General features: G+C 32.4%; 2 protein-coding genes across 5 annotated transcripts; both read left to right on the top strand.

Annotated features, from left to right (window-relative positions):
* Positions 1–22: 22 nt before the first annotated feature.
* Positions 23–5,889, top strand: LOC120070941. Of its 2 annotated transcripts, none has more exons than XM_039022864.1 (6): positions 23–345; positions 1,083–2,656; positions 2,734–2,896; positions 4,059–4,222; positions 4,869–5,148; positions 5,378–5,888. In XM_039022864.1, the coding sequence occupies exons 2-6, from the start codon at positions 1,119–1,121 to the stop codon at positions 5,483–5,485; spliced, it is 2,253 nt and encodes a 750-aa protein (XP_038878792.1). In that variant the 5' UTR covers positions 23–345; positions 1,083–1,118; the 3' UTR covers positions 5,486–5,888. The 2 variants fall into 2 exon arrangements, with proteins under 2 accessions (XP_038878792.1, XP_038878791.1); XM_039022863.1 differs by lacking the exon at positions 23–345 and adding an exon at positions 392–477 and having other exon boundaries at positions 5,378–5,889.
* Positions 5,890–9,490: 3,601 nt separating this feature from the next.
* Positions 9,491–16,647, top strand: LOC120070858 (pumilio homolog 12-like). Of its 3 annotated transcripts, XM_039022751.1 has the most exons (7): positions 9,491–9,876; positions 10,404–10,479; positions 10,667–12,086; positions 12,208–12,370; positions 13,932–14,095; positions 15,215–15,473; positions 16,061–16,647. In XM_039022751.1, the coding sequence occupies exons 3-7, from the start codon at positions 10,750–10,752 to the stop codon at positions 16,166–16,168; spliced, it is 2,031 nt and encodes a 676-aa protein (XP_038878679.1). In that variant the 5' UTR covers positions 9,491–9,876; positions 10,404–10,479; positions 10,667–10,749; the 3' UTR covers positions 16,169–16,647. The 3 variants fall into 3 exon arrangements, with proteins under 3 accessions (XP_038878679.1, XP_038878680.1, XP_038878678.1); XM_039022752.1 differs by lacking the exon at positions 10,404–10,479; XM_039022750.1 differs by lacking the exons at positions 9,491–9,876; positions 10,404–10,479 and having other exon boundaries at positions 10,579–12,086.
* The last annotated feature ends 2,442 nt before the right edge of the window (positions 16,648–19,089 follow it).

The following is a 19,089-nucleotide window of genomic DNA, read 5'->3' as shown; positions in this document are numbered from 1 at the left end:
TTGATTTTGATCTCGATTTTTATTCGGTTTTGATATTTTGCCAATTCTCTTCATCTTTCCTGTAATCTCTCCTCTTTTCTTCATTCAATCTCTCTCTCTTTATTTCTATATCTTCTTCTTCTTCTTCTTCTTCTTCTTTACGCCGCCTCTCTTTTCTCACATTACCTTCAGCGCTTTACCACTCTTTGTTTTGCATTGTTCTTTGTTGTAACATAAACCCAATTTCCCACATTCTCTCATTCCCACTTTTTTCCCACTGAAAAACCACTGTATATTGTCGTTTCTTCCTCTGATTCGTCTTTTTTCTCACGTGGGTCTCGCTTTATTTCTCATTTCCTCAACTGGGTTAGTCTCGATTCTCATATATTCATTCGCTTTTTGATCATCGGGATGTTGAAAATCTCTCTGATTCTTGGATTTTGTATAATGATGTTTGTGAAAAACTTTATGACCCATGTTTTTGTTTCCCTTTTCATTGTGAGTTTATTGCTTTTTTCTACTTTCTATGATGTGGGTTACGGTTTCTTTTAGGGGGTTTTTTTGTATTGTGTAGTCGCATTTTCTTGGATTTAGCCTTTCTTTTGATTGGTTGTTCTTGAGCTAGAAATCTAATGATGTGGTTGTGTTATGAGTTCTTCTGATATTTTCTTTGATGTTTTTGGTTTTTTATTTTATGAGGTTCTGTAGGGGTCGATCGCTATTCAGGATTGATCTTTTGTTTTTTGTTTTTTAAATTTTTTTTTCTTGGTTTTGAACGTTTCGTTTATAGAATGACTTGTCTATTGGGCAATCGATCGTCTCAAATGATGAGATTGTTATTGATAGGTTTGGGATTATTGATTAAAGGGTGTTGCTACAGAGTACTTATTGGTTTATTTTTTTACAATGTGAGGTTGTCATTTCAGTTTAAATGTGATGTGATTGAAGATATACTGAATAGACTTTGTTCTTTTGTGGTTGTCAGGTTGGTCTTGACATAGGAAACTTACTGTATCATTGTATTATTTCTTTTGTGATTGAACTGAATGATTTTGCTTGATATTTGTATTCTTCATCTAAGACTTGGTACTGTTTTAATATAGGTGATTAAGGGGTTCTCCCGTGTACAAAATAGAAAAATGGGCAGTAAACTGAAGTTTGAACTTGAGAGGTTTCTCAGTGAGAATCCGATGGTTGCTTGTGAAAATGGATTTTCTGAAGAATCTGTTCAAAACGGAGTATCTTCAGTGACTGCAGATTCCAGTTTGTCCTTGGAGAAAATCCACAGTAATGGAAGTTTGGAGAATGGACCGGTCTTGATCAATGATCTTCAGCAATCAAGTACTGGTCAATTTCGGACTGGGGAAAGTAACCGGATTGGAGACCGGTCCTTGACATCTGCAGTGGAGAAATTAAGTTTGGGTGGGGAGGGGACAGGGCAAACTTGGATGAATCATCCCAATTTAATGGATGACCAATTTGAAGGCTATTTGAATAAGCAATCAATGAACTCTGAAGCATCAATGGTAGTTGATCCCTCTTTGAGGCCTTCGAATCGTGCGAGCAATGGTTATTATGAAATTCGTATGCCGGGTCTTCCCCCTCAGCTCTCATTTTCAGCAAGACTTGTTTCTGATGTCCACAAGAAGGGGGAGGCTGGCGGCCACCTTACGTCATTTGAGACTCCTACCTCTGCTATGCCATTCACTCATGAAGTGCCTGCTAGAAATTTGCAGCTTCCTTTATCCTCTCATCATGAGCAAATGTTGCTGAATGGATTATCCCCAGTTCATTTTATGCACCCACAACAAATGAATCAAGGTGAAATAGGTCCAAATTGTGCAAAAGGAGAGCAGCTCCATAGCTGCAGGATGCAATGGCAGCACCAATACCTGCATGATCTTCATAATCAGCAACTAGGACATTCGAATCTATTTGAATCTTGTGGTAATGCTGCATTTGGGCCGTTGCGGTTTCAGAGTCCTAAGCAGCAACGTTTTGTTGAGGTTCCATTTCATCCCTGTCGTGAGCAGTCTAAACATGAAGGATTCTGCAATGGGAATGCACATTGTGCGGGTTCAGGGATACCAAATCTTGCATTTGCAACACCTTATGTAGATATATTAGATGCACAGGAAAAAAGTTTCAAGCAAAGTTCTCCTAGGAAGATTCCCACAAGGACCCATGGACTGATTGGAGTTGATTGTATGAAGGTTCCAGATTCTGAGAAACTCAAATATTATATCAGTCAAAATGGATTTCTTTGTCCAAGTTGTTATGTTAGGCAGTATGGTTTTGCTTCAACAGCCAAAGATTGCGTCTGTCATGACAACTTAAGAGTATCTTCTATGTTGTCTAGTTATGCAAATCGTAAAATAGAGATTCCGCCTCCAAAATGTAACTCTCTTGATGAAGCCACGGGTAAAATTTATCTCATGGCTAAAGATCAACATGGTTGTCGCTTCTTACAAAGGATGTTCAGTGAGGGTACGAAGGAAGATATTGAGATGATTTTCGGTGAGATCATTCATCATGTTTCCGAGCTCATGGTAGATCCTTTTGGAAACTATTTGATACAGAAGCTCCTTGGAGTTTGTGATGAGGATCAGCGCCTTCAGATTCTTTATAAGATTAACAGACCTGGTGAACTGATTCGAATTTCGTGTAATATGCATGGGTATGCTTTATCTCTGTTTACTTTTATTTTTATTTTGGTTAACTCTCTTCTATAATATTCATCCTTCCAAACTACAGGACTCGTGCTGTTCAAAAGCTCATTGAGACTCTCAAAACCCCAGAGCAGTTTTCCATGATTGTCTCTTTGTTGAAGACTGGTATAGTGATTCTCATGAAAAATGTAAATGGTAACCACGTAGCACAGCATTGTCTGCAGTATTTGGTGCCTGATTATATTGGGGTAAGCAGTATATTCCCATCATCTGCATGTTCAAATTATTTGAAATTGATTCCTTTTCTATCTGCTGTTAGATTAGTTTAGCACCATCACCATGATGGGAGAAACATGAGTTGGGAGTTGTTTTGGAAATCTATTTCTTCAAAACAAATTACAAAAAGTAGTAGTAGTGCAGAAGTTGACATTGTTGTTGTTCAAATGACATACATTAGCACAAGCAACAGAGATAACTGCAGGATTCTGTTTCATGAACCCTCTCTCTCAATTTAGCCTGTCATCTTGCGTTTGTTTTTCTACTTGTTTATTGTTTAACTCTAGTTCATTTTGATAATTTGGGGACATAAACTTGAGTTGAAAACTTGGGTGTAAGCATAGAGGATAACCTTCAAATACCTTCTGCACGACAACACTCTCCAAAGGCTATACATTCCACACCATTGGGACATTGCCATCATTTATCTTGATGTCTGATTCGTACATTTAGCTCAACTAGATCTAGTTAAATATCAAAAGACAATAAAAGATTCATATTTATCCCTAATTCCTAGACAGTTAGGTGGCCTTGAAATAAGATTTTGCAATGGTATTTAATTTATTATGGGAGCTTATGTGGTCTGAAGATTTGTGTGTACGTGTAAGTCAAAGTATTGAATTTTAATATCTGTGGTATTGATTTCATTATCAATATTGCTTTTCTCTGATCTTAATTGTTCTCTCTCTCTCCATCTTTTTATAAAAAATAAAAATAAAAAAAATAAAAAAATCAGTGACAAGCTGTGTTTGCCATCAACATCTTTCTCTGTAGTAGATCTCCATGGATTCTTGTTCTATGGGTAGATATTCATTTATTTAATTTGATAGAAAGAACAATGAATTGATCAATGAAATTATCAAAAAGAGGTTATCCTTGTACCATGTAGTACTGGAACCTGTCCCATTTTAGTTCAACCTGTTGCCTCATAATTGAAGATTTTATTTTTATCCTTGTACCTTGTAGTAATGTCCTTCTCCTCCAAGTGTAGTGAAAGAAAACTATGTTGTATTTTATTTTATTTTATTTTATTTGACTTGCATGTGCACGTCTTCCTTGGCAGTCTACTTTGGGATTCTTTTTCACAATCATTTTTGTGACAAATGGAATGCTGATAAGTGAGTTCTTCTGCAGTTTCTTTTTGATGCTGCAACAAAATCTTGTGTCGAGGTTGCAACAGATCGTCATGGTTGTTGCGTGCTTCAAAAATGCCTTGCTGTTTCTGATGCTAGACACCGAGACCGTTTGCTAAGTGAGGTTGTACGTAATGCTTTGGTCCTTTCCCAAGATCAGTACGGGTAAGTAACTTTTGACCTTAATATTGTCCATGGACTCCATTCTCTGTTATTTTGCAGTGTTGTAGTTCAGTTCTAAAACTAGTTTTTATTCAAGGTTTTAACTCATTGATTCAACTACTGTTAGAAAATAGCTTTATAGATTGCAAAGTAGTGAGGCAATATCTATCATTGAAAATGCTTTTCTGGAAAAAGGGGAGAGCTAGTTTGATTGATTCATCCTCTCTTGTTTATTCCTAAATAACAATTAAAAAAATCCTATTTAAATTGATCAAGCGGCTAAGAAATCTTCCCCCTGGCCTGTATCAATGAAATGTTTACATGTTTGTTTAGCTTCCTGAGAAACTTTTTAAAAGGTGTCCAATGTTAATAAAAGTAATTGAATGGAACAAAGCAACTCACTTATGAATGTATAGTTTTTGTGAGATAAACTATACACAGAAGCTACTAATGATTTAGCATCTGAACCTAATATGTAACAATTTAATCTCAAGTACAGTATTGAGGTTTAGAAATTTAGTCCATGTAGTTTAACTAGCTATTCTTATAGTTTGTTAGATTAAATGTTTTAGATAATTTTGTCTGTGACCTTTTCATCCGTAGTAATGTTTCAGAACTCAGTGCTTGACTTCACATTGCAATGATGCAGGAACTATGTCGTGCAATTTGCCCTCGAGCTTGCACGGTGTCCTTCTAACCTTCCTTGGGTGACATCTGGCATCTTCAAACGGCTAGAAGGCCATTTTTCGGACTTGTCCATCCAGAAATATAGCAGTAATGTTGTTGAAAGATGTGTTTATGCTGGAGATGAATATCTCGCCAAAGTCGTCGATGAGTTGATAAATGATGAACGATTCAGTCAAATTATGCTGAACCCATATGGAAACTATGCAGTTCAAGCAGTGCTGGCCCGTTCTGGGGTTTGCAAAGTGAGTATCACACTCTCCTTGTTCCAAAGTTTTAACTATATGTTGGTTGCTGCTACATGTTATCTTCCTGAACTCGCCCATTATCTTTTGATAAACGATGAAATTACAACTCAAGAAAACGAAAAAGAACAATGGTTCTGGAACTGTTTTAATTACTTACGTTACAGTGTCTCTGCTGTTTCAATCTGATTTCTAATTGAATTACATGAATGTTTTTTTGGCCAAACAGAGTTCTGTTCATGCTAAACTTGTGGCTGCGATCAGACCGCACGTCCCTTTGCTTAGGACAAACATGTATGGGAAGAAAGTCCTTGCAGTGCTCGCAAAATCAAACTAATCGGCGCAATGGTCGACTAAGATGGCCTGCCTCTAACCTGCATTTTTTGTTGTTGTTTGTTAAGAGGGCATAACTAGTCTTTCCCTCGTGTTTTTTCTCTTCTTTTTCTTTTTGTTTGTAAAGGGAGCTTAGGCCATTAACCATGGCTGCAAGTGTGTGCAACATGGTTCTATCTCCATATCTCGAAAGAAACCGATTAGAGATGAAGACATTCATCTCTATCCATTTCTGGATGTGAATACCGTGACGACGAACGGTTACGCATCTGTATTTTCCTTCTGTAGATTCGCTGTTGTACTAGAGACCGAGATGGTGACAGTAAGCTTAGGCTCTTTTCAGTAATGTATAGACTGCAAACTTTTTGAGTGTGGTTCTTTTAGAATGATTGAAATCATGCTCATGGGAAGGAGGAGTCATCTGCTTTTTCTCATCTTTGTTCTTTGTTCTGAAGGCTTTCTTTTAGTTCTACCATTATGGATGGAGGATCGTAGTCTAGGGGTTCACACAGTTCGATTTGGTTCGGTTTCGGATTTAGTTTTCAAATTCGCTTCACAAAAAACCAAAAACCAAAAAAAATTGGCTTCCTTGTCATTTTAAACCAAACCGATGCTTCAGGAAGAAACTAAAATTTTGATTTTGGTTGATTTTAATGATAATTAGTGTTTTATCCACTAAGCTTAGAGTTGTTTTTAGAACGTTTTGCTTTAGAAAGACTTATGATCAGTTTATGTTTCCTGTGAAGGGTAGAAGAAAAAGAAAGAGATGAAAGGCGGTAATGATGGTGTTGGGGGTCAAAATGGTAACTTTAATGGAGTGTGGGTGCAGCCATTAGAAACCAAAACACTCTTTGTCTGAAAAATAAATGGCTGACCTTTTTGTTTTTGGTTTAATAATAATAATGAAGAAGAAAGCTATAGTTTGGGGGCCAAGCGACGTCGTTTTAGCTTTTATCAGTGTAGGAATAACATACGACAAGTCGGAAAATGGAATTAAAATAATAATAAATAATAACTAACAAAGACGGCTACAGAAAAAAAAAATCAAGAAATAAGAAGAATGTGAAACAAACATCAATTTCGAAAAATGCGAAAAATATGTTTTTTTTAATATAGTTCTTTTTTTTAATTATTTCTCTCTCTCTACATTTATTATTTATTTTAATTAAATTTTCAACTGTTTCCCAATCTTTTCTCTCCCTTATTGCCTTCTTGAATTTTTGCATCCCATAATTGAATTTCCCTTTTCTTCATTTTCTTTCCAAAAATATGATAAATGCTATTATTTCTTTCTCTACCAATTGTGTTATATATAACTATTTATTTTTATTAAAATTATTCTTTCATTTATCTTTTTTTAAACAAAAAAAATGGCTTTTGCATTTATTTTTGTTTTGTGATTTTGTTATTATTTTAGAATGTTTTATTGGATTTTGTGTACATTATTAATTAATTTATTGAGATTTTCTTGAAGAACATGGTAAGGTGTTTTTTGACATGATCAAAAAGCAACTTTTTCATGCCCAAAAATAATTTTCCCCCAAAATACCAAGTTTTGGATATTTTAGAATTAAGGTATAAATTTGGATTTTATCTCTAATAAAATCCTAATCTTTTAATTCTGTATTTTGTATAACAGTGAATTCTAAGATCAAAAATTCAAAGTTTATAAATTAAAATCGTAATTTTGAAAATTGATGGTCTAAATAGACATAAATGTCAAAGTTAATTTACCTATACGGTCATTTTTTGAACGATAGAATGTAAAGACAAATATTTATAGTTATAAACTTTTAATTTTATTATAATATATACGTATAGATTATGGAAAAAAAACATATATAATAGACATAAATGTCAAAGTTAATTTACCTATACATGATTTAATAAAATTAGACTATTTATAAGATTTTTATCGAATATTTTAATAGATTCTAACTTTTAAGCTATTGGAATTAAAATACTTGGCCAACAATTTCTTTGTAATCTATTTACCAAATTTGTAATTTAACCATATAGTTAAAATACTTGGCCAACAATTTCTTTGTAACCATAGTTCTGTTCTGGTTTTCCTGTTTAGTAGCATACTTTTAATATTAGCTACTGTTTTTTAATATTAATTTGGGAAAGATAAATTTTTGGTTCCTTAATTTTTTTTATGATTGTTATTTAGTCTATAAATTTTAAAATGTTACACGTTTATCTCTAAATTTTAATTTTGACTTTGTTTTTAGATTTCAAAATATTATTAAGTTTACTTTCCATCTGACCCATAAACTTGAAGATTTTACATTGGTATCCTTATGTTTCATGAGTAAAAATGTAACATTTTGAAAACCAAATAAAAACTATACTCATTAAAATGAGCATAACTCAACTAATTTGCTATCGACCTCAAGGTCTTTCGATTCTTCATCCTACATACGGTAGAAAAAAAATATATACTCAAAAAATATGTTTCTTCCCTCTTTGTTTTTATAAAATATTTTTTTAGAAAACAATATTTTAAATTACTTTTTTTTTTTTTTAAATGTGGGTATGATTTTATATGTATCATCATGTTATGACTAAAAGATTGTTAGATAAGAATATATTTGTTAAATGTAAAGTTTTTCAATGGTCCATAATATTTATTTTCAAAATTTAGCTGTGAATTAGGTATGCCTTGCAATTATTAATGAAGAGCTTGAAGAAGTTAAGTTCATAATAATAATAATAATAATAACAAAAAGATTTTTTTTTTTTTTTTTAAGTTATGCACTAAAAGATCGATAGTTATTATTTATGGGGATGAAAAATGGAATATATTCCATAAATAGGACGAGTAATCAAAACAATCTTTGCCATAAAATAAAGATATTGGCTTATTTAGAAATCTATTTATCATTAAAATGTGAGATTTAAATTTATTTTCACGAAAAAAAATACCGAATATATATTGTAGTGAATATAGAAATTATATTAGAAGCCTCAATTTTCTTGTGTACGACATAATTTTATATCAAGATCAAGATATACCATTTTCTTTTTTTTTTTAAAAAAAAATAAAGATATAGTTTTTCAAAATCTTACTATTTCAAAATTTTCAGATAATTTAAAATCTTCCAAAATACAGAAAAAAAAATCGTAATAACATCCAACAAAACCATTTTAAAAATATTTTCCTCTTCAAAATATAAGGAAAAAAATCAATTTTAGACTTAAACTTTCAGTTTTATCCTAACCTTATATAACAATTTCATAGTCCGTTGGTTCGCTATTTTATTCATAAATAAACTATATAAAAAAATTATAAACTCATTAATTTCAATTAAAAAAATAACTTTTAAAAAAAATTTGATCAATGCAAAAATTAACTATTTAAATAACTTTATCAAAATTCATAAACTTTAGCAAAAACAATTTCTCTAATGTTATTTTATCTAAAATTTTGTAGATTTTGTTCATACACCTATTTTATAAATCATAAAAGAAAAGTATTATAACAATATTTTGAGTGAGACGAAACAAAGTTTATAATTAAAATTAAAAATTTATCTAAATTTGAGATACAATTTGATAAGATTGAAATCGATAATCTTATATAAATTTAGGCTAGATTTTTTTTTTTATCAACATTAGAATAATATTGAAATTTAGTGTATATATAAAAATCTTCTAAGATACAGCTAACAATCCAAATCTTAATATCTCATAAAAGATCAAATTTTCTTTTTTAAAATACAAAATCTAGTTGAGAGAGTACGAACTTTATATTAGGTGAATTATAACGTCTCATTAAACAAATTTATATTTAATTTTTTTTCATAATTAGAGTCAAACATTAGAATAATATGAAATCTTTGTTCATATAAAATATTCGAAAAAACATTAATTTTAAAAGATAAAAAAATAAAAATAAAAAATTTGTTGTGTTTGATTTTGATGACTCCAACAATACCCAAAAACAAACAAAACCCAAAAGTATAGGCTCACACACAGAGAGTGAGAGAGGAAGAAAATAAAATAAAGAATCAAAAAATTCAAAAGAAAAATTAAAAAGGAAGAAACAATTGAAAACGTAACACTCCAAATCCATGCAGGTTACTTGATTACTCTCCCCCTTTTGATATTTTTGCCAATCTCTCTTTATTTTTCCTATAATTTCTCCTTCTTTAATCCCTTCTCATTCTCTTCCTCTTCACGCCGCCTCTCTTCTTCTTCTTCTTCTTCTTCTTCACCTACACCCCTTTTCTATTCTATTCGATCATTCATGGAAAACCCACATTTTATTTTCCAACTTCTTTGATAAAAAACTCTTCCTTTTCCTCTACATTTTGCCCCCTTTTCGTCTTTTTCCCTCACTGATGCGTTTTCTCTGACGTGGGTCTCTTGTTTTCTCTCATCGCTTATTGGGTTAGTTATGATTCATCCCTTTTCTCCTTTTCTCTCTTTTTTGTGTTTTGGGAGCTCTTGCGATACTGATTTTGTTGATCAAGGTCTGTGAGTTTATGACCCTGTTCTTGATTTTGATGATCGAGGATTATTTGGTTTTGTTTTGGGATTTTTCTGTGTCTATTTGTTTCTTTGTGTGTTTGTGTGTGTGTGTGTTTTCCTTTCCTGCATTTGTTGTTTTGATTGTTTTGATTGTTTTGGTTACTGTTGTGTTGGTGTTATTGTTGATTTTTTTTCTTGTTTTGTTATCTTTTACTTGTTGACATTGTGTAGGAGTTGACTGATATTAAGAAGAATTTTGTTTTTTTAATGTAATCTGAATGTTTTATTTTGACTGCGAATGAAGGGTACACTATTTTAGTGGGCGATCGTGACAAACTTGTGGGTTAGGTGATTTGATTGTGATTGTTGGGTATGGTTCAAGATTTCATTGTTCTTTTATCTGGGATGTGGGATAACAGTCATTGGTTTGTTTTTCTGCAATGTAGGTTGGAAATTTGTTCAAATTATGATCTGATCTTCGATACTAAAAACTTTGTGCGTTTTGCTGCTTGGCAGGCTGAGGTTAGAAACTTTTTGTGGCACTATATCATTTATTGTTTAAGTGAGGGGTTTCTTGTTACCTTTTGGCATATTGTGAGTTTTTGTGAGTTACTTACAACAATGGAAGAGATGACTAATGAAATAGAATTTGAGGACCTTGCGAATTTTATTAGCAATCAGTTTCCTAATTTTGCATCTGGTAATGCAGATCCTGAAGAACGCTTGTCATCAATATTTGTGAGTTTCTTTGAAGAGTCTTCCATTAGAGATTTTCATACCAATGAGAACTTGATGGATGGAAATATATCTATGAGTAATCTCCAGCAATCATCTATGGATCAAATTTCAACTAGGCAAAATTCTGTATCAGGCGACCAGTCCTTGGCACTTGCATTTGAAAAGTTAAACTTTGGTGATGAGATGACGGGGCGTGCTTGGAAGTCTCATGCCATTCTATTGGAGGACCATTACTCAGACAACTTGAATAAACCATTACAGACTATGGATCCAGCAGTGTTAGCTGCTTGGAGCTCCTCAAATCACTTGACTAATGGTGTTCACGATCCTCATTCGACAAGACTTGGCCACCAAAACTCTCCTTCCAGACATATACCTGAACAGTACAAGAAGTGGCAGCTTGGTCAGCTTCAGCCATTTGAGACTTCTTCCCCTACTACGCATCTAACTCATGAGGTGGCTAATGTGCCTGCTCCGTATTCGCAGTTCCCCATTGCATCTCAAAGACAGCAAGTTTTCCACAATGGGCGACGTTGCATACATCCACAACAGATGAATCTTCGTCAAATTGGTTGGAATTATGCTGAGGAGGACCAGTTGTACAGGATGCATGAGCAGCACCCATATCTGCAGCATCTTCATAATCAGCAATTGGAACGTCTGCTTCCAATTCAACAACATGAGAACATTGCAAGTAGGCTTTCAAGTCAGAATCGTAAGCAGCAATATTATGAGTTTCCAATTGCTCACCATCCTGAACAGTCTAATCATGAACCATCATGGAAAGCGAGTGCATTTCGTAGGGGTTCAAACCAGTTAAATTCTGTTTTTGGAACACATTATATGGACACAATTCAAGGTATGGAGAAAGTTTCCTTTCCTAGAAAGATGCTTGGAAGGAATCCTGGACTGAACACTGCTGATGCTTTGAGGTTTATGTCTATTGGTGCTGATAAATCAGCCAATCATGTCAACCAAAATAGATTCCTCCGCTCAAATAGCTGTGTTCGGCACAATAATTTTTCAACAGCTACTGAATGCATGTGTCGTGATCACTCCTCTGCTTTGTACTCAGAATCCGCAAATCTTAAGTTAGTGCCTGAGAGATTTAACTCTGTTGATGAAGTCAGGGGTAGAATATTTCTCATGGCTAAAGACCAACATGGTTGTCGTTTCTTGCAACGAAAATTTATGGAGGGTACTGATGAAGATATTGAGAAGATTTTCAATGAAATCATCGATCATATTGTTGACCTCATGGTAGATGCTTTTGGAAATTATCTAGTACAGAAGCTGCTTGAAGTTTGCAATGACAATCAGAGGATGCAAATCCTACGTAGAATTACACAGAACCATGGTGAACTTGTTATAATTTCATGTGACATGCATGGGTATGCTCTTTTCCTGTCATTTTCTATACCTCACAGGTCAAACATGAGCATTTATTGACGTCATTATATTTCCTTTTATTGTTTTTTAATTTTCTTCTACTATTTTCTATCTTAAACACAGGACTCGTGCTATTCAGAAGGTTATTGAAACTCTTAAAACCCAAGAGCAAGTTTACATGATTGTCTCAGCTTTAAAGTCTGGTATAGTGACTCTGATGAAAAACATAAACGGCAACCATGTGGCGCAACATTGCCTTGATTATTTAATGCCTAGTTGCCGTGAGGTGAGGACTATATTTTCTAGATCTGTTTCTTTGAGTTCGTCTGTTTCAAGTGAGAAGGTGCTCACATTTTCATCCGTAGTTTAGAGTTTAGACAAAGAAGAAGGCCAACAGTATCTGTTTAATCATAGGAAATTGCAAAATAAATTCCATGTGTGATGCAACAAAGTAATCTTTTTTGTTTGACTTTCTTTTCTCTTTTAGTTCATCTTTCTGGAGATCTTTGCCATTCTCTTTCAAATTGTTCCTTTGGTTATTTCCCATTCAAGAAGAAACATAGTCTTCAAAAGTCTTTGATAGGCCTTTTACTTAGTTTATCTGTGAGGGGAGAAGGAAGGACAGCCTAGGGTATTTTCTGGTTGCTGAGGTCGTACACGATATTTAGTTAGTATTACCGCAAGTAGCAGCAAATTTTTAAAAGGAAATAGTTCGAAGGGTAGAATGACATGAAGCAAGGAATTTAGAAGGAAGTTGGTGTATGAGGAAAGGATTTAATGGAAAATCTGAGAGCATGAGTACAACTTGTTGGGAGTAGTAGCGAGTAGGGGGAAGACACTCTTAAATATTTTCCAAGCTTTCTACTTCCTTTCAATCTTTTGATTTCCCCCAGAGCTTTCTCAGCCCTTTCCAAAGTAAACATTTATTATCCATATCTTTATATTTGCAAAGAAAATAAAGATGTGAATATGTTATAGAGTCAGCTGAGTGGAACATTGTAGAGAGTTTATGATAAGTTAAACACTTAAATATTCATCATATGATGCTTGAATGACTATTTTAGACTTTTGGTTTTTTACTTGCTAGTGAGAAGATTCAGATTAGAAGTTGGGTGTCATTAGACTGCATTAATTCATTTATTGTGCATCTATCGCCCGTTGATTCTTTGCTTAATAATTTTTCCTAAAGGATGAATATTTCAGGATCCCACGTTCTTCACTTCATCATTTAAAAATGAGCAGGTGGATTAGAACCTAATTTATGCTCTAGAAAATTTGTGGTAATAAGACTCATTGCATGTCTAACAAGAGAATATCTCTTTTTCTTTCTCTCTTTTTGTTGTTGATTTCATTGTTAATGGTGTTGTTGCTCTTGTGTTCTTGCATCTACTACCAATTTTTCTTGAAGATTTATTTTTTCTCAAATTCTTGTGCTCCCTCCCTCGTGGTATGCAGTTTCTCTCTATATTTTTTTATGTCAATGATTTCCTTAGATCCTCATATTGTTTTATTAGAACCCATATGGTAACTGGTAAAGGGATATTATATCAATCATCCACAATCTTCCTAGACTTGAACCTGCTGTCTTTCCAGTTCAACTGTTGTTACAGAACAGAATATCATTTCTAGCCATATAGATGGTTGAACCTTTTTGTTTTGGGGTCAAATTTGGTGAAATTGAAGTAGATATGATTTGTTGTTGCTGGACTCATTAACCTTTTTAACCCTAGCATGTGTAACCCCTTCTGCTCTTCATCCTAAGTGGTTTTTGCTATTGAGAAAGGTTCATTTTGTAGAATGATTTCCGTGAAACAACAAATTAATTCCAGTTATGGCTTTCTCTGCAGTTATTGTTTGATGCTGCCAGAAATAGTTGTGTCGATCTTGCAACTGATCGCCACGGTTGTTGTGTACTTCAAAAATGCCTCAGTTGTTCCGATAGTGCAGATCGAGATAATTTAATCAATGAGATCACCCAAAATGCGCTGGTTATTTCCCAAGATCAATATGGGTAATTTTATGCTCTACCTTTCTTTCCTTTTTTTACCTAATCCTGTTTTTTAGTTTAAATTTTACTTTGTTCTTTGTACTTTCTGTTTTGTTCATTTTGGTCCTTGTAACTTTAAAATGTTTATTTTTCATTTTGGTTTTTGTATTTTTAACTTATATTCATGTGGTTTCTCTAGTGTCAAAATGTTCGCTGTGGGCCTCATACTTAAAAATACTGACCATGTTAGTGCCTTTATTTCATTTGAAATTTTAACATAAAAGTTCATTCACTAAATTATTTTAAATGTCGCCATAAATTGTGTATTAAACCTATGTTAAATTTTTTTAGATAGGGATCAAAGTGGTTACTTTTCAAAAGTACGGTGAACAAAATGGACATTTTGAAAGTACAAGGAGTAAAATGAACCAAAACCAAAAGTATAGAGATGCAAATGAACATTTTGAAAGTACAAGGGTTAAATGAACCAAAATTGAAAGTACATAGATCAAAGTAGTATATAAACCATTTATTTTAGTGGCCATGTTTGATTATTTCACTCCCTATAATATATTATAACAAATCAAACTCTTTTCTCTTGTATATTTAACCGCATGTCCTGTTTTGGTTTATGCAAATGGAAACTATTAAACAATGGATATGCACCTGGCAAAAATAATCAGGCAAATCTTTTGGCAAACGCCTAGGGAAAGGAAAAACATTTGGGTTCAAGAAAGTGCTACCTGGATTTATCAACTCTTTCTTTCATTGATCTAAAATGAGTATGAATATTAAGAATTCTTTTCTTTGCATAGCCACAGGATTATGTAATCTTTGTTGGATCATTTAAGAATTTCTGAATTCAATCACTCTCTTTTTGTCTTTTCTCGTTTCTATTTGGCTATTCCCAGATCAGAAAATCTTGTTTTATTCTTTTCTTTTTCAGTTTTCCAGTCATATAAATTACGGAAAAACTTCATTTGTAGAAGCTTGGATAATTTCGACTTAAAAGTTGATGATTTTTTTATGTCTCTTGACTGCATTATGGAGATGTGTATATTCGACACCAATATGAATATTGGAGCTGATTTGGAGTTATGAAGTAGAATTGACAGATATTGCACTAAATTTAATTATATACAGGAACTATGTTGTGCAATTCATCCTCAAGCTTAATCTTCGATGGGCTACAGAAGCTATACTCAAACAGCTGGAGGGTAATTATGGGGACTTATCCATGCAGAAGTATAGTAGTAACGTCGTCGAAAAATGCCTGCAATTTGCAGATGGAGGACAACTTGCTAAAATTGTGCTTGAATTGATGAACGATCCACGATTTGATAAAATCATGCAGGACCCATATGGCAATTATGCAATTCAAACGGCATTGAATAATACTGAGGTAAGCAGGGCCAAGATTTCCCTTTTCCTTCTGGTATCTGTGGATGAGAAATGTGTGAAATTCTAGGTTAATTTTTTTTGTGTAGCCGCTGCTACATAGTAGATAATTCGATAACTAGAGAACATAGTACTACTTAGAAATTTTCAGAATTTTATTTTGAAACGTTACAATAAAGTTAGAACACTAGACATCCTATGCTTCAACCTCCTACCATCTATAACCTATAGAATTTGCTGATCTGGTTACAATAAAGACCTCCAACTAGAATTGATTGTTAAGAAAAATTAGAAAAAATCTGCCAACTTGAGTATAACTCAATTAGTTTGGACATATACCATTGATCGAGAAGTCAACAAATTTTTTTGAACCACTAGCAAATTTTTTTCTTAGAAGATTGGTTGATTTCTTTTCAACCAAAAGAATAGTGTTTACTACAAGATCCTAATACTTGGGAGCTAGGGAAATTCTAATGTAAAATGCCAAATTTTGTTTTATATTATAGTGCCCAACTGCTGCACTTTTCTACAATTGATTGTCAAACTGATTACTAATGTAGTTATAACAATGTTTGCTTGTTTGCTATGCAGGGTACTCTTCATACTAAATTGGTGGAAGCAATAAGGCCACACGTTCCTGTACTTAGGACGAGTCCATACGGGAAGAAAGTCCTCGCAATAGTTGGAAAATCTAATTAACCAGTTACGAGACTGCTTCTAGTAATCATTTCGTCTTGGTAAGAAAATAACTAAAATATTTGTTTTCCTCTAGTACTTTCTTTTGGTAAAAAGAGTTTAGGCCAGGTCTACCTGGAAAGAAACTTATCAAAGGTGAAGACATCCATATCTTCACTCCTAATTGTTGTTTTGGATAAAAATTTAGGATGCGTAAACGTCGGTCAGTCGTTTGGCTCGTTGGCCATGTTATTTTTTTTGTTTTTTTTTTCTTTTTCGTTTATTCGGCAAAGTAAATAAAGAGGTGAAGGTATAGAGGGGGAATATATGGAGTGTTGTACATTTGTTGGGATTCTATTTTTGAAACTCAATGCATGTAGAAGAAGGGTAAATGTGTGAGATAGGAGAGAGGCTTTTTTTGGTTTGAGGAACTGAGGTAGCTTTGTACTGTGCTATCTTTTTTGGTTGGGCTATGTAATTATCACTCCTGTGAATTATAGCAATTTGGGCTCTGTTTATTGTTCTGCCTTTTTTACTCTCTTTTCAAGTTGCAATTGTGTTGATCATGGTTCTTTCAATGAATACTGAATTGTTTGTTTCCTCTTACATGCTTGGGTTGATAAGACTAGTAGAGGTAGAACGATTTTGATTTTTTATTTTCTATTTTTGTAAAATTATGCTTGCTTACTATTGAATCTCTTTAATCTATCATGTTTCTTTTTAAACTACTTTTAAAATCTTTGGCCTCGTTTTGAAAATATTGTACCCGTGTTTTTAAAACTCAAGCCGAGTTTTGAAAACTCAAGAAAATCAGTTTCTATAATAGAAGTGAAAACCATGGTAGGAAAATTTGAAGAAATAAACATAAATTTCTAAAACTAAAAACTAAAATGAATTGGTTACTAAACAAGACTCTTAATCTTTAGTTTTTTGCTTTTAAAAATTATGTTTGTTTTCTCACTAAATCTTTTGTATATCTTTTGCTTCTCATAGAAATATTTTAGTTTTTTTTTTTTTTTTTTTTTTTTTAATAAATTCTTTATATAAAACAAGCTTTTGAAAGTATAACTTCGTTTGGTAACCATTTGACTTCTTGTTTTTTAAAAATGTATTTGTTTTCTCACCATTTTTTACTCGTGGTTTTCATATTTCTCATATAAACATTTGAATTTTTAACCAATTTTCGAAAACAAAAACTACTTTATTAAAACTACTTTTCTTGGTTTTCAAAACTTGACTTTGATTTTTAAAACAATCCAAAAATCTATGAAAAAAACATATATGAAAGTGATATTAAACTTAATTTTCATAAACTAAAAATCGATATCAAATAGCCGGAGCATTAGTTTTTGAAATTTAATTTAGATTTTGACTATGCTTTTAGGAAATAAATGTAAAACAAAGAAACACATGGTGAAAATAGTGTTTACAAATTTATTATTGTTTTTTTTAAAGTGAACTTTGCTCATTGTTGATTGATTTGGTCTTTTGATTTCCTTTTTTCTTTTTTTTTTTCCAAATTAAAAGTTGGGATTTTTTGATAATCCATCATAAAGTTTAGTTTAATTAGTCATTTTGTTTTTCTTTTCTAGAAATTCAAAAAAAAAAATGGCTACCAAAAAAGAACTTTTTTTTGTATTAAATAATTATAATAGACACCTAAAAAAAGCATATTTTAATAGCCCATTTTTAGTTTTTGAAACTTGATGGGGATTTCAATAGTAATTTGAGCTTATGCATCTCTCAAAATTGGGAAATGAAAACTAAAATTGTTACCAAACAATAGATGTTCAAATCTTGTCAATTCTTATAGATTCAAACATGAATTTCGTGAAAATTAATATATTTTGTCCATTTTATATTAGATTATTCACTTAGTCATGTGCAAGGGAAGAAAAAATGACTAAAATACACTTGATAGCATTGACTTCATGAAAATTTTGATTTCAGATTAAATTAATAGAAATTTGAAGACTGTTTGGTGGGCTGAATGTTGAAACTTTTTCAGAACGAAAAAAACGTTTGCATGTTGTTTCTAAAAATGAGTTAGAAATTGCCTTATATCTGTTATATAATCCATATGGTTTTCTTTTTTTTTTTTTTCGTTTGTTGTAACGATTTAAATTCTGTTTTGGTCCTTGAAGTTTAAATTTTATTCTATTTTGATCTCTGAAATTTAAAATAATGTCTATTTTGGTCTCTAGTGTTAAGAATCTATCAACTTTTAACCAAACGGTGAACTGGGTTGTATTTGTAGATGTCTAGGCTGTAAATCAATAGTTTCATTTACATTTTGGCTAGTTCGATGTTGACATTCTACTTCAGTTCCTCAACACGTACCCTACACAATTTCATCCCTATAGAGTGTTTAATTACTGTGTCTCTTTAAATTTGGGATATTTTTGTGATTCATTAAGATCTTTTTTTCCTCTCTTCCTTCCAACCCTTTTTTTAATGATCCCAGTTTTGTGATTCATTGTGGTAACATTTTTTTCCTTTTTAGAGTTTATTTTCTATATGGATTGGATTTATTTAATTCACTCCATTGATTTTACTTTATTTTCATCTTATTTGCTTGTAGATTCCAATTTGGAAAAAAAAAAATAGGGTAGAGTTTTTTTATAAAAGAAATAAAAAGAAAGATAGTATTTAAAAAAAGGAAATTTATGTGAAACTGTAGGGGGAGGCGTAGGAGAGTTGAATTTTGAAAAATGGAAAGAAAAAGAAAAAAAAGGAAATCAATGATTTTTTTTCTTCACTTTTGTTTAAGTTTTTTTTTCCTCCATAGATTTTGGCGAGTTTTCGACTACAATTTTGACAGAGATTTTAATTTACGTTATGCCTGAATTGAGTAAATTTTTATTTTACTTGAACGATTGTAATTTCATCGTCGTCTTCATCTTCTTACTCTAATTTGTGTCGAAGCCGGTTACATTGTTCCATCT

Source organism: Benincasa hispida, chromosome 2 (genome assembly GCF_009727055.1).
Source record: "Benincasa hispida cultivar B227 chromosome 2, ASM972705v1, whole genome shotgun sequence".
Lineage (NCBI taxonomy): Eukaryota > Viridiplantae > Streptophyta > Magnoliopsida > Cucurbitales > Cucurbitaceae > Benincasa > Benincasa hispida.
This window is presented reverse-complemented; position numbering and strand designations above follow the sequence as displayed.

Excerpts from the sequence above, each read along its gene's own strand:
- LOC120070941 (XM_039022863.1), top strand. The coding sequence starts at position 427 with ATGATGTTTGTGAAAAACTTTATGACCCATGTTTTTGTTTCCCTTTTC. Across the intron at positions 478-1,082 it reads TTTTTGTTTCCCTTTTCATT|GTGATTAAGGGGTTCTCCCG; the intron begins GTGAGTTTATTG and ends GTTTTAATATAG. Across the intron at positions 4,223-4,868 it reads CTTTCCCAAGATCAGTACGG|GAACTATGTCGTGCAATTTG; the intron begins GTAAGTAACTTT and ends GCAATGATGCAG.
- LOC120070858 (XM_039022750.1), top strand. The coding sequence starts at position 10,579 with ATGGAAGAGATGACTAATGAAATAGAATTTGAGGACCTTGCGAATTTT. Across the intron at positions 12,087-12,207 it reads ATTTCATGTGACATGCATGG|GACTCGTGCTATTCAGAAGG; the intron begins GTATGCTCTTTT and ends TCTTAAACACAG. Across the intron at positions 14,096-15,214 it reads ATTTCCCAAGATCAATATGG|GAACTATGTTGTGCAATTCA; the intron begins GTAATTTTATGC and ends AATTATATACAG.